This window comes from Lytechinus pictus, chromosome 3, assembly GCF_037042905.1.
Source record: "Lytechinus pictus isolate F3 Inbred chromosome 3, Lp3.0, whole genome shotgun sequence".
Taxonomy (NCBI): domain Eukaryota; kingdom Metazoa; phylum Echinodermata; class Echinoidea; order Temnopleuroida; family Toxopneustidae; genus Lytechinus; species Lytechinus pictus.
This window is the reverse complement of record NC_087247.1, coordinates 53730401-53745930: the sequence shown is the minus strand read 5'-3', so window position 1 is coordinate 53745930 and position 15530 is coordinate 53730401. Positions and strand designations below refer to the sequence as shown.

The 15530-nt window shown below is 36.6% G+C and overlaps 2 protein-coding genes across 2 annotated transcripts; both read left to right on the top strand.

Annotated features, from left to right (window-relative positions):
• The first annotated feature begins 6717 nt into the window (after positions 1 to 6717).
• Positions 6718 to 15530, top strand: LOC129257001 (uncharacterized). The gene is made up of 2 exons (XM_054895235.2): positions 6718 to 7008; positions 11806 to 15530. Exon 2 carries the CDS (start codon positions 11816 to 11818, stop codon positions 14072 to 14074), a length of 2259 nt encoding a protein of 752 aa, XP_054751210.1. The 5' UTR covers positions 6718 to 7008; positions 11806 to 11815; the 3' UTR covers positions 14075 to 15530.
• On the top strand, positions 7597 to 9978 carry LOC135153442 (uncharacterized). The gene has a single exon (XM_064096015.1). The coding sequence runs from the start codon at positions 7597 to 7599 to the stop codon at positions 9976 to 9978; it is 2382 nt and encodes a 793-aa protein (XP_063952085.1).

Below are 15530 nucleotides of genomic sequence, written 5' to 3'. Positions count from 1 at the left end.
TAGAGCACCAGTGTTCTGAGTGGAACTTTTCAGGTGTCTAAACCTACTATCATTTGTTGTTGACCGGGAATTACATGCCACCGCACGTCATGAATCATCACGATAATTAAATTCATACTTTGATTTGATTATTTAAACTATTTTTTTTTCTCTCTTCTACACACAGATCTGCACACTTGCTGACTCTGGTGACTTCTGGTCTCTGCTTGCTACCTCAATCTGGGAGATTCCATCATGTCCTTTTACTATGATTTGGATATAGCCATTTTTTTCTTCACTCTTTCCAGGACCTACGGTTTGCAAGTTGTGGACTGATAATGATACAAAAGAAAAATTTTCTTTATCAATCTTGGAAACAATTTTGAGCACAGTTTTGGAGAGAACTAAGAAATTTGACTTGGACAGGAATACAGCTTGTCAAAAATAATAACACACAATTTAAAACGAAAGAACAATTTTAATGTTACTAGGGCATTTTGCGAGAAATGTTATACTCAATCACACGTCCCAAATCAAGGGTAAGTCCTTTGATTAAACATGTAGTTGAATTGCGATTGCAACTCGACCTTATTACGCTTGAATTTGAATTTAAGACTTACGCTTGATTTGCAATTGAACATAAGTTTCTTGCAGTGCCCCATAATTATGTTTTGTTATCAGATATTTAACATGCTGATTTTTCTCGAAAGGTATAATATATTTGTCCTTTTAAACGGTATTTGAATATGGGTACGCCTTTTATTTGTTTTCCACAATATTTATTGCATGTATGAACAGAAGTGAAATATTTATTGTGAAGCACTGTGAATGTTGTGTGCTGTTGTGTGATGGTTCATCATTTTTGTTATAAGACTGAAAGCCTGGTGGATGTGAGGAAGTGGCCTGGATGAAAGAAAAGTGAACATGTGTCCAATTACTGATTTGCATATTCTAAGACAATTTTGTTTCTGGATAAATTTTGCTATGCATTCCCTACATTAAGAGTAAAGGAGAAGTCCACGCAATCAAAAATTCATTTGAATTTAAAGAAAAATAACAAGATATTGCAGGAAATTTCATAAAAACTTTGATTCAAATTTATATAATTACTATTTTAACAGTTCCGTAAATATAACCTATTGTGATCAGATGAAGAGTTTCCTATCGTCAAATCTGCAAAGAATAGAAACGAATGTGATGTGAGTGACAACTCTAATTTGCATATCATTGTTTTGTGTATATGACTGTTTTGAGTAAAAACAAGGGAAATTACTCTATTCAAATAATTTTTAGTTGATGTGGACTTGACTTTTAACTCTACCCCTCCCATCCCAAATAAGAGTAGAAATAATCTAATCAAGAACTTGAAAATCAAAAGCAGCAATTAAGAAGCAAGATTTGATAAATACAGGTCTGAATAGAATTTCACAAGAAAATAAAAAGAGAAAAAAAGATGGGTAGGGACAGGGAAGGAATAAAAAAAAAAATACCCAGAAAAAAAAAATCAGAGTTTCGAACCAGGGTCCTCGCACATGACAAAACACTGGCCAACGCATTTGGCCACAGACCATTATCCTATCGAAGAGGCATTTTTAAGATATATGAAATAAAGTCCGCTCGCCGCTGTTGCCTAATAATGCTTCGGCGCTTTAACTGCAATTTCAGTCATTTTGCGATGAATATTGCCGTGTTTTTTTTGTGGTTCCTGACTTTGCTACTTAATGAAATTTCATATTTGTTCAGTCATAAAGAAGAATGTCTATGCTTTATATTGATTATAATATTAATGTGACACAAGTGTGATTTCTACGTGAAAATATGCTTTGTTTATTCACATATATTTCTTGAAAAAAAAAAAATTCTAAGCTAAATGTCCGTTACCAAAATACGTTAAATGTGCACTTTTTTTTCACTTTTCAGTAAATTCAAACTTTTATCTATATAACAAGACCAATCTTAAGAGGAATAAACAATTCTAAGAGCAAAAAACGCTGATTGGAAAGATCGTCTCCAATGGGCTGCTGTCAGCTCAGCTGCTCACTGCTCATTGTGTGACGTCACTCAGCTGGAGCTCGCAAGAGGACCGGTGGAAGGCAGAAATATGGCATGAAAATAAATCATTTTTGAGAGCTGATTTCTGCAAACTCTGATCACTATTTTGAAAAGTGAAGTTATATATCTGATTAGTAATACTTCCCCTTTACAATGATGACCACATAAAGTCATTATAAAATACTTTTGATTCTTCGGGTGTATACTTTAAGTGATTGGAAGATAATTATCTTTCACGAGAAGTATTTTTCAACAGTGGTGTGCCTATTGGGCTAATTCTGTAATTTACTTTACGAAAAACAATCAAATTATCATATTCATATTTTTAGGGACCTAAGAAATACAAGCCCTGCTTTTAATTTAGGATCCACCACTTTTGGGGTTTTTTATTCGCAGAAACTTCTTCTCCAACTTATGTACTAGGTTACTGAATACTTTTTAAATTTTCTATACATGTTCACTTTTTCAACTGTATATTGTAATCCAGTTATTCTTTGTTTATCATGATGTATGTGTTAATATAAATAATGATTTTTCTTTGTTTATGATGTTTGTATCATTATGGATTGCAAATGAAAACGAGTGGAAAAAAATAAATTCAAATAAAATCAAATCAAAAGTGAGATTTGGAGTCAATACATATATTTTACTACAATACATGACATGTATAATAGATCCTTTAATCAGCCCTTTTGACTTTAACAATATTACTATTTATAACCAATGCATCAGATTTCATTGAAATTCCTGATGGTTTCATGGATTGTTATATGCAATCCATCTATCCATATACATGCATGTAGTTATATATATTTCATATTGACTTTGACATTTTTATTATTGCATGCTTAGTAAGTTACAGTGGTTCACAAACATGTGTGTGTTCCTAATTGTGTGTGGTATATGACCCTTTCTCCTCTTTCACATCCCCAATATTGCTCTCTATTCAATATTTGTATTATCTGTGTGTATCTATTTGTTTTCCATATGTTGATCAGAATTTGTTTTAATATTTGGTTCAAAAACCTGTATTTTATTTGGATTTTTTTTTTTTTTTTTAATTTGGAAAATTAAATGCATATCAAACACATGTGTTTAATATGCATCCTAAAATCTGGTATTCATAGGCAAAATGTACATGTCTAGACCTGAATCTACAAAGTATTAGAAATATTGAACATGTATTTTTTTTCACTTTGGGATAAAACCACTTTTTTAGGGCAAAGAAAAAAGTGAAAGTTCAGGAGACAGGCTTTGAATAGACCCTTATGATATTTGTAAGATACATATAGATGTCAGACCTCAGAAGGGGTTTCATTTTGAAATATGAAAACATCACTGAGACATGGAAGTGGAACTAATCTGATTAATGGAACAAGTTGGATTCACATAATCACATAATGAAATAAAACAGTCACTGGTCGCACTTCAACTTTCAAATATTGTAATTTTAGAATAATACCTCAATGTAAATTATATTATTGAACCTTTTGTAAGTTACATGTATAGACAGGCACAGACTTTAAGAGATGTGGAATAAAACTGAATTGAAATGATGTTGAATTTGCACAATTCAAATATGACTTGATTTTCTTTTATTGTAATTACTATCTTAAAGTAGATATTTCAAATGACATAAGACTAATGAAAGGGACTTAATGATGAGATTTTTATCCTACGTAACTTGTGATTGCACATCATTTAAGCTTGTAATTAAGGCACAATTGCAATATGATTTGGGTTTTATTTTCCACTGTTATCATGAATTTCAGTGAATTAACTTGAATTGTGCAAATAAATGTGTCATATACTTTGATGCAAGAATTAATACAAAATGTGTACATAACTGCAAGTAGTAAGGAAGTAATGGTTAATATCAAACTATTCAGAAGTATGAAGAATATATTGTTATAAAATCTGGATTTAAGTGTGTGTTTAATAACCTATTTATTCAATGATTGGATTACTTGGTGGTGTTTAATAAACAATATACTTACTAAATTGGCTTTGCCAAAAAAATGTCTATATAATAATATTTCATCAGTCATTGGTTTGCTTTCTATATGTGCATTTACTAGTTCATTATCTGGAAGGAAAATGTGTATCTCATTTGTGTTTAATTTGATGTAAATACCATTTCTATAAACTGCTTTTGATATAGATGCTCCTGTCAAAGTTGTAACGGCACTTTTGTACTGCTCTGTATAAGGTTATAAACTGTGTTTAAAAAAAATTGTATGGTTAAATGCAATGTTTTTAATCAGAGTAATTAGTCAATGTATTCATAAAGTGGCATGTACCAATATATGAAATCAATAGTTAATTTTTTAAGTTTTATCATTCAAGCAAGGGACTTTCATTTGATAAACGTGAGAACCAAATCCCTTTGATGAGAGAGATGATTCAATCATTCCTATTGGAGGTCAGAGTCTTCATCTGCTTTAAACATACTGGTTACCTTCATTATCTTATCAAAATATCAAAAGTTGCTAAATGGATGAAATCTTAAATCTCATTGTACTTGAGAAGTGTTTAAAACAAATGAGATTGCTGGCATCACTTTGTAAAATGAACAACAAATTATGCTATTATCTTCCTGGTTTTTCTTTTTCACAGCTCAATTCAATAAATAAAACCTATTCACTTACAATGTACAGTATGCTTTAAGATGTATTTTGTCTTTCAGTTACTAGTATACTCCAGTATTGGTAAGGATTTTGATTAAAAGAAATTATCTGCAAAAGGAAATATGATATGTACATAGGTCACAGAACAGTTTTGAAGGGGGGGGGGCAACCATGCAAACAAAAATCCACACAATCAGATGGTCACTTTACGTTTTTGTACTAATTTGGAAAAAAAAATTGGGGAGGGGCCTCCAGTACCTCCCCCCCCCCCTTGGGCCCACTGCCCCTGACGTACAGTCAATTATTGAAACTAAGCATGTTCTTGTCTACATGTGATATAGGTGATGTTAAAAGGGTGTGCAAACTCCTCCACTCACCACATGGGCTACTTTCATTTAGTCTAATGCCATTACCTCCATCAAGATTTCGTCTAACACCCATTTAGTCCAATAACCATTTTGTCCAATCATCACTTCGTCTAATCACCATTTCATCTATGACCATTTCGTCTCATAACCAGCTGGTGTAATATCAATTTCATTCATTTTGCACAATGAACACTAAGTCCAATTAGACCAAATGGTTATGGCTATTGGACCAACTGGTTATTAGACGAATTGGCAATTAGACCATGTAGACAGTGGACGAACCAATGGTAGACCAAATGAAAGTAAACGAGTTGGCAATTGGACGAATTGGCAATACACGAATTTAATTAGAAATAAACTGTTAAAAGTAGTTGGTACTTATGTCATGATATCCAAAATATGCTTAGTTTAAATATATATTAAAAAAAACACATGAAAATCATCTCCATATACTGCATTTCCCTTTGTTTCCCACACCTTCTTTCTGCTCTGTTTTTCCTTTCCCCAGCTATGGGACTTGTGTATTTCTTGCCAGAAATTATAAAGTTTGAAATATAAGAAGTAATTAAAAAAAAAGTATCTTGACAAAAAATGTCCGCTCTTCTGGTCAGAGATGGTAAACTCTACCACCACTCCCCGAATCCGCATATGCTCTTACTGCTTTTCAGCAAACAGTTTTTAACAAGTATCTGCTCAGGGGAAGGGGCAGGTATTAAATTCGTACTGTGATATATGCAAAATTATATACAATGAAACTTTATTCTACATTGCTCCCATCCATCTCCTCTGTCTTGTTTTGTGTCATTAATTTTAAATCATGAATATTTTAGTTTCTTAGTCATAACAAAAGAATTAAAGTGCTTTATATGAGTGAAATTACACATTTTTTTCTCCCAAAATAAATCACAGTTGTTTCCATCCTTCATAAGCATGGGAAAGGAAAACTCCCTTTTTCTACCCTGCATCATCGCTTTGACATTTTTGCTCCTTTTTTTCGTAATCATTTAATCTAAGAAATTAGAGCAGGTTCATGTTTTAAAAAATTTCGAAATTTCAGAGCATCAATGCCATTCGCGGGAAGGAATATATTTCCTCCCTGCATACTTGTCTTTTACTCTGTTTTGCAAATGTAATGAGGCTAAATCTTTTGCTATCAAATCTGATCTGACCAAGGTAGGCATTTTACACCACTACTGTTCACAATCTTTATATAAAAAAAATCACACTTGAAGAGAAATTAATTCAAATTCCTCAATTTTTCCTATATTTGGGGTGCTCATAATTTCTTTCAAAAACAACTTTTTAGATCTTAGCATTTCAATCAAATTCATGTTGTTAAGGGTACTCAAGATGCAAGAGATAGTCTTCTTTTGATATGAATTTGAAAAGAAAATCGAAAAACTTCATGCTTTGCGTGGGAAGCAGGAAACTCCTCCCTCCATGCACCCTTCCCCCTAAGGAGCACACTTACAGCCCTTTCCAAAATTAAATCCTAGCTACGCGGTTGAGAGTCACATAAATATATTACATATATATATATATGCTGCATTGATTGTGTTCATAACTGATCAATATAGAAAAGAGTTCTAAATATTTTGATCTATGATCATATTTATTGTGCATTTATATTGACAAAATAGAATAGAGTCTGCATTATTAGACTACAAAACATGCCAGTTGCACTACTGACCAAAAGCCTGGGAATTCCCAGCCACTAGCTGTCTGGAGCATTACAATTTGGGAATCCCCAGTGTGAATGCACATACTGGTACTGTCATTTTATTAAAAAAAACATGCAGGGTATCGTAAAACATTCTAGAACGTGCCTGTCTAGTAGTGTGATATCAAAACAAACATGGACTTGAGGCATTGAACAGTTTCAGAGAAAGGAAATGAATTCTGCTTCCACAAATCAGCCATGGGATGACTGTTCCATGGATGGAGAAAGAAAACAAGCTCTAAAGGAAATTATCCACTGGCAGGTGAGTTTGGGTCATCAAAATAAAAACATGAAAAAAGGATTACAAAAAAATATTGATTCATTTTGTGTTTGTTGTATTTTTCCATCAGAAGAATATTGGCCTATTATCCAGGTCTATCATGGTGATCGCATTTTTCACATAAATTACAGATTATGTGAACACAAATAGGGTGTGTTCAATGTCGATATTCAAATTCAAACAGCATAATAAATCATGATTTTGTTGAACTTTGGTTCACAACACAAAAAACAGAAAATAACGAAGAGTTACCTCGAAACTTTCGGCTGCTAACTGCAACCTTCGTCAGCGATGTGACCCGATTTGACCTTAGTGACGTAATGGTCGATGATCGGGTCGTAGACATTCGGAAGCTTGTATCGCCCCCCGTCTCTGTTGAGAGAAGGTCTGAACGCTTCCGAATGTCTACGACCCGATCATCGACCATTACGTCACTAAGGTCAAATCGGGTCACATCGCTGACGAAGGTTGCAGTTAGCAGCCGAAAATTTCGAGGTAACTCTTCGTTATTTTCTGTTTTTTGTGTTGTGAACCAAAGTTCAACAAAATCATTATCTTTTACCAACACAGATGAACTTTCATAATCGTATTCGTAATGATTTTGGCAAGGATTGCTTGTATCGAATTAGACATTTGGAAAGAACTGGGCAGAAGATCGCTCGTTATCGCAACCACCTTCGGTTCAGCTTGCATTGTAAACACAACAGGGTCACACCTGTGAGTCTACAACTGTCGAGCGCTGTCAAGGGGGGTAAAGCGGATAACATCTTACGCAAAGCAGAGAGAGCTTTATTAAATGTACGTGTTGGACAAATAGTTGGAAAGATCAACTTTCTCAACAGTGAAAAGGAACGTTTGAATGCCGCCATTTCGAATGAATTGCCGTGTGACGTCATATCGGAAGTGAAAACGCGAGTGGAGAGGTCACAGGTCAAAGAACACGAGGCTTCCAAAACACGACAGCAAAACAAATTCGCTCGGTTGTTGGAGAAGAAAAACGCGGAAAATTCTCGGAATTTTAACACCAACATCGCGTCAGATTGCATCGGTAAATGGGTGAAAAACTGCTCTGATCGTCTGTTGAGAGATTCTGAATTGTCGGTGTTAGTGAAAGGGCTTAATTTCTCCGTAGCGCCTACAGAGGTTCCCGTTGTTGACATCATCACTAGTACGGAAACCGCATGCCGTAAGTTGAACGAACGCAGTGCTACTGAGTTGAGATCTAAAGTCGTTGGATTACTGAGCCGACCGAGAAAACTCGAGCCCAATCTCAACAAAGAAGAAACTGAGGCTTTGAACGATTTGAAGAAAGATAAGAACATCAGAGTTTTACCAGCAGACAAAGGTAGGACTGTGGTTATTCTGAACACTTGTGATTATAATAGCAAATGTGAATCTCTTTTGAATGATACCAACACTTACAAGAAACTTGGTTCGAAGGATCCTACAAGCAAGTATAAGAAGGAACTTGTTAGTGCTCTACAAGAAATAGAGAGAGACGGTGGTATCAACAGAGACGAATATCGCAGGTTATACCCAACTACAGATACCCCTCCTAAGTTTTATGGTCTCCCTAAAATCCATAAACCGAACATTCCACTTCGACCGATTGTAAGTAGTATTGGATCAATTACTTATAACTGTGCCAAGCATCTTGCCTACATTCTGTCACCTTTAGTTGGTCAGACTTGTCACCATGTAACTGATTCTCAATCTTTTGCTGAATGTATTAAGAATGCGCATGTTGAGGAAGACGAGGAACTGAGATCATATGACGTGACAGCTCTTTTCACTTCAGTTCCTATTGACAAGGCCCTGAAGATTATCCAATCCAAACTTCAGAGCGTGAACACTTGGAAAGATAGGACTCGCTTATCAGTGGACCACATTGTGAAACTGTTGGATGTTTGCCTGCGATGTACTTATTTTGTTCACAATGGCATATATTATCAGCAGATCCATGGAGCAGCGATGGGATCGCCAATTTCCCCCATTGTTTGTAATCTGTACATGGAACATTTTGAACAATTAGCTCTTGAGTCAGCACCTCATCCTCCAATATGGTGGTTTCGATATGTTGATGATACACACACTAAACTCAAGAAAGAATTCTCGCAGGAATTTACTGATCATCTGAACTTGATTGATCCGGACATTCAATTCACCACTGAAGGTGAGGAAGGACGGTCGCTGGCATTTCTTGACACTTTGACGGTTATTCAACCAGACGGCAACTTGGATATCAAAGTTTACCGTAAACCTACGCACACCGACCAATACCTGAACTTTTCCTCTAATCACCCACTTGAACATAAGCTTGGTGTGATCAAGACTCTTTTCCATCGAGCGGAAGCGGTTATCACAGATCCAGTCACCGTTTCTGAGGAAAAAGCACACGTTAAACGGGCTCTCTCCAAGTGCGGCTATCCTAGTTGGGTCTTCAACAAGATCGATAACTCAGCTAAAGGAAAGTCTCCGCCTAGAAAGGACAACCCCAAGCCACCCAAAGGACAGATTGTACTTCCGTACGTTAAAGGATTATCGGAAGCCCTTCGTAGGAATTTCAGTCAATTTGGCATTAGGGTGTGTTACAAACCAACAAGGACCCTTAGACAGTACTTGGTTGCGCCGAAAGATAAGACAGAGAAGAAGGATATCACCGGTCCTATTTATTTGATTCCTTGTCAAGGACAGACGACTAAGGGTCTATGTCAGGAATCTTATATAGGAGAAACAGAACGTTCCCTTAGGACAAGATTCCTTGAACACCGACGCCCTAGCTCCACTTCCTCCGAGGTATCTCAGCACATCCACATCGAATCCCCTGGCCATTGTGTTGACATCAACAAGGTACAAGTGCTGGACAGGGAGCCGCGGTACTTCGAGAGAGGTGTGAAAGAGGCCATCTACATCCGGGCGTTCAGACCTTCTCTCAACAGAGACGGGGGGTGATACAAGCTTCCGAATGTCTACGACCCGATCATCGACCATTACGTCACTAAGGTCAAATCGGGTCACATCGCTGACGAAGGTTGCAGTTAGCAGCCGAAAATTTCGAGGTAACTCTTCGTTATTTTCTGTTTTTTGTGTTGTGAACCAAAGTTCAACAAAATCATTATCTTTTACCAACACAGATGAACTTTCATAATCGTAAGCATAATAAATCATGATTGCAAATGCACAGAACACAAACACAATCAGCGGTGCACTGTTCAGTGTTGAAAATATAAAGCTTTAGTAATCAACCACCCATGGGTGCATTGCATATCAGTTGTACATAGAAATCACAGACACAATGCACTCGCATCGATGGTGGTAAAACTTGATTTAGACCTTTGCAAAGGGGTAAAAAACATGAATTTATCATATGACTTCATTTGACACTTACCAAATACATAATGACTTTCATTCCAAATTTAGGAGATAAAATGAAGTTAAATCACAAGATTTCCACAGCTCGATGCTTACTTTTCTTGCTGTTCGACTCCGTTAAAAGCAATTTTTCATCTAAAGAGAGCACAAGATTTATATTCATATCAAGACACTACAAGGGAAAGACTAGACACTGAAACTATTTTACACACAAATCGATGCGAAGCATTACATGAAGGCGGCAAAGTGTCCAGTCTTTCCATTGTATAGACTGTGGTGTACCGTTGTTGACAAACAAACAAAGCTTGTACTGCTGATTTCGTTCAAGGCATGTTTTTTTATTTTTCTATTTTTTAGAAATTTGTCATTGCTTTAAATGCTTTCCAAAAAAGTTTTATCACCACCAAAAATATTCTTAAAGTACGTTTTCGAAGGTATCACATTTATTGGTGACCATATTTTAACAAGTAATCATATAAATTGCTTTTACAATGAATTTAGACAGTTATAAAATTACCAATGAGCTGAATTCAGGTTGTGATAATTATTAGCGCCACCATCAAAATTCCTTTTATTTCTGTGGAAGAGACATGTGAAACCACTTTCCAGGCCGAGGTAAGCGATTTTGCTAGTTTTTAATGAATTTTAATTTGTAAATTAAAATATATAGTCATGTAACTACTCACCGGGAATAGCCCCGGTGAGCTGGAGCAAGTTTCGGCAAACATTACTTCTCTAATGAAGCGATGTTTGCCCACTTGTCAGAAATCCTTATTTTGTGTGTTGCAACCGCATTTATACATGATCATTTCTCCCCTCAGCACAGCAAAAATTTTGCAACCATCTCTGTCACCAATGACGTGGCCGACACACTGATCTCCGAGATTAGTGGGCCAACAACTGTGCATGCCCCCTACAGGCCGAGAAAAAAGAGGAACATATTTTTTTTGCAATTGTGTGAAATTAATTTTGCAACAAAAGTGAAATGTTTTTCGTAGTGAGAGGAATGGATTTTCCAACAAAAGTGAAAGGATTTGTTTTCTTTCAAAATTAAACAATTCATCATTTCACAAAAAAAAAACATATTTCACTTTTCTCAAAAATATTTCTTTTTTACAAAGAATCATTTCACTTGTTACATTTTAAGAGAAACAAATAATTTCCCTTCTGTTGGATAACACATATGGCATGCTGTATAAAACTGTACGTAAAATTCATTAACCAAAATCACTTCCCTTACATATCCTTACAACGCCCCCCCCCCCCTGCTGGAATCAAAACAAATTTGTATGCACTTTGTTTAAAATAAAAAAATGTAACAAAATGAATATTTCAACAAATGTTTAACTTTAATTTACGGTAAATATTCTAAAGATTGTTACCTTCAATTTGTATCTTTTCATGTAGGAGATAAACTATGGCACATGCTTCTGCATACATCCCAGATCTAGACAATCTCACTCCTGGGCTACTGGATTTACCCCTTGCGGTCAACAGAGGAGACCTGACTGGCATACAAGAGGCACAGGCCAAACGTAAACTAAACCGACGGATCCCTCTGATAACAAGAGAACTTAAAGATCGTCCAATATGTCACGGAAATAGAAATTATGTAGGTATGCTGCATTACAGACTACAGGAGAAGGACAAAGCCATTATATGTTGGGAAAAGACAGTTGAAGAGGATCCTACAAACCTCAATGCCATAAAAGATCTATGTACTGCATATGCCAAGCTTGGAGACCACAATGAATCAAGTAAGTGGCATACACATCTTGAAGATATCCAGAGCAAACTATCTGGCAAACCAGATGAGGAAAAGCTAGTGAATGCTCGTTGCCAATTCGAGCAAGCCTTTGCTGCATGCTGGGACCTGCATACACAAACATGGAGCAAAGGGATAATGCAAATGGAGCAAACTGTGGAGAAATTAAGGGCAGCTCTGGAGTATGCAGGAGGTGTTATCAGCCAGGATGAGAAAGAGGATTGGTGCTTAGCGATTGGGCAAGCCTATGAACGTCTATCTCACAGACACAAACGTAGCAACAATATTCCACAATATATAAATTCAATTGATATGGCAGCTCAGTATCTGCACTTATCCATGTCTTCCTCAAAGCACACCTTGCACATGGCTGAGGCATGGGGTGTCCTTGGAAATGCACTGACTTACAATCCGACTGATACACCTACTTCTATACCTGGATTTATTGATAAGAAGTATAACAAATATTGGCATAAACCCTCACTGTGTTATGACAAAGCACTTGATCTCGACCCCGGTAATGCATGGGTTTTGGGAAACTATGGTCATCTGCTATATATGCAAGGCGAGTATTCAGCAGCAATCAAGAAACTTGATGAATCCATTACAAATGACCCGAGTGCTTCATCATGGTTTTCCTATGACATCTTATCCAAAGCATACACAAAATTAGCAAGGAACACAGATGACAAATGCCGGCAAGAAAGGTATCAACGCCTAGCAACTGAGTATTCACAGAAGGCATACAGTTTTAATCCCAATCCTCGGACCAAGTCTCAAAGAGGTGAAATAGCCCTTGACATGGCCAAATCTTCCTCTACTGATCAAGAAAAGAAATACTTTTCACTGCAAGCCCTTGGACATTTTACAGAGTCCTTTGAGATCCAAGATGGAATGGACATAAGTGATGCCCACTTCAAGCAGGGTAAATGTCTTTTAGACAGGGACAGGTGGTCAGCAGTACAATCTTTCAAAATGGCAATTAGTACCAGCTGTAGCAGAAGTTATCAAGAGAGAATAGTATCTAAGTATTTGCTTCCAAATTACTTAGACCACTATAAAGCTGAACAAAAACCCAAGAACCTTCTTGCAGAGTTGGCCTTCTGGATTACTGATGCTTGTGTACAACAACAATCTGCAACCCTCATTTTTGAGAACTTAGGTAAGTTGGCCCAAAGGAAATTTCAAAACGAAATCCTAGATGTCATGGAGTACATAGTATTGAACCAACCAACTGTGATTAGTGTGAGTGGAATGATCACTGCAGGCTTCATCATCTTAAGAAAGACATCTTTCAAGAGATATAACTATAAGAGATTGCAAAATCTTGAGAGTCAGCATAACAGCAGGATACATTCTTCAATCTTTGTATCCACTTCCCTGCCAGATAATGTGCCTCCAGAGAAAGCACAGAATCCAAACTGTGAATGTGACTTCTACGTCATTACACCAAGTGAATGGACTCGATGGGTACAATACAATCTTCTTGCTGGTATGGAGTGCGATTTCTACTCTCTGAAAGGTTACTATCAAGAAAGGGATACACCAATAGGCAAAATGAGGCTAAAATCTCAAGCAGAAGCCATCAAAAAGTCTGCTTACATCCTCATAATACATTCAGAGTCTTTCTCAGACCATAGAGAATGCCAGCATCTCTTTGAGATTGCATGCCAGGCTAAGCCAGCCTCACGCATGGCCCTACTAAAACTCGACAACACAGCAATTGCTCCACACATGGCTCATATTGAACAGATATTCGATTTTAGTGGGTATCAGACGACCTCAAGATGGTTTGATCTTGCTAAATTTCTGATGCCTAGGTCATGTACAGCCACTGCCACTACTACTATGACATCCACTAAAAATATGGCTGCTACTGCTACACCTGTACCTAATTGTGACACAGATTAAAATTAACAAGTTTAACAATTGCAGATAACCAATCTGTATCTGGTGTCATCTCATGGTGGTCATCATAGTGTCATAAAAGTGACTCCAACAGATACAACTATGATTAGGGTTGCTGAACTATTTTCACAAAATTAACTGATCATTTTATTATACAACATGAAAGGACATAATATCTATGCTTGCTTGGCAAATAACACTTGATTTTAATAAGTGTGACTTTTAAGATTAAATTAAATTAAATTTTCTGTAATAGATTATCTATATTAGTTCAATCAATTTGACATTCAAAGTTAAGCATGTAATATGATAACTGACAATCTTATATGGTGAGGAGGTCGTACTGTATCATTATGCATAAAACATGTAATTAACACTCAATTGTGTCTATTTCCAATAAACCACCTTGACACCTTCAAAAAATATTGCTCAAGACTGCAGCATAAAATTACAGTTCAAGAGCATTTTTTTTTATGCTCAACTTCCATGGGCTTAAGAGAGTATTATATACCTCATACTAAGATTGTTATTTCTGATTTGTCAAAACTGCATCATGTGAAGCAGTGCTATTTTGTCTATCATCGTCTCAGGGGGTTTGACTTACTGTCCATTTTTTCTATCAAGCCCTCTGATAGTACTCGTAACCCGTGAGGGCGGCACCACAGTTTGTGTTTCTACGCATGCATCTAGTTTTCTCGATGGCGCACTGGAGCTGGCTGGCCAACTGGTTTTATCAGTTGTCCTGGCGTCAGCAGCAGAGCATGCCCAGGAGTGCAGCTTGTTTAAATTAAAACATAAATGATTTAGCAAATCAAATTGTGATCAAAGTAACACAAGTGGTCCTGAAATTCAATCGATTGGGGATAGAGTTATGCAGGGGCGTCGCTAGGCCTTTTCCAGTAGGGGGGTGTGGAGGCCCTGATTACCGACAGATATCAGTACGAATTACCAACGTCCCGCGACCATGAATCTTGTTCTCTTTAGTCACATTTTCTTTTGTCATGCCAATGAGCATGCAGTTCCAGTTTTCATAAATGGGGGTGGGGGCGAAAGTATTTTCATCCGCACTTTCATGTCGCGGCCGCCTGGAAAACTGGACATTCTAAGCACTTTTTGTAAAGACTAATGTGTATATAATTAGACAATTCATGCGAGCGGAAATTTTCAATATTCTGAGGGAGAATTCAAGCACTGTCCAACATGAAGGAAAAATGTGGAGAGGATAAATGGATCTCACTATGCGAGCGTAAAGACTAATGTGTATATAATTAGACAATTCATGCGAGCGGAAATTTTCGATATTCTGAGGGAGAATTCAAGCACTGTCCAACATGAAGGAAAAATGTGGAGAGGATATATGGATCTCACTATGCGAGCGTGAAGCGCCAGCTTAGCTTTTAATGTAGATTTAGACATAAAAACAAAACATTTGAAGCGATATAACCTTGAACAGGATGGA

Coding starts and splice junctions, on each gene's coding strand:
- LOC135153442 (XM_064096015.1), top strand. CDS start 7,597: ATGAACTTTCATAATCGTATTCGTAATGATTTTGGCAAGGATTGCTTG.
- LOC129257001 (XM_054895235.2), top strand. CDS start 11,816: ATGGCACATGCTTCTGCATACATCCCAGATCTAGACAATCTCACTCCT.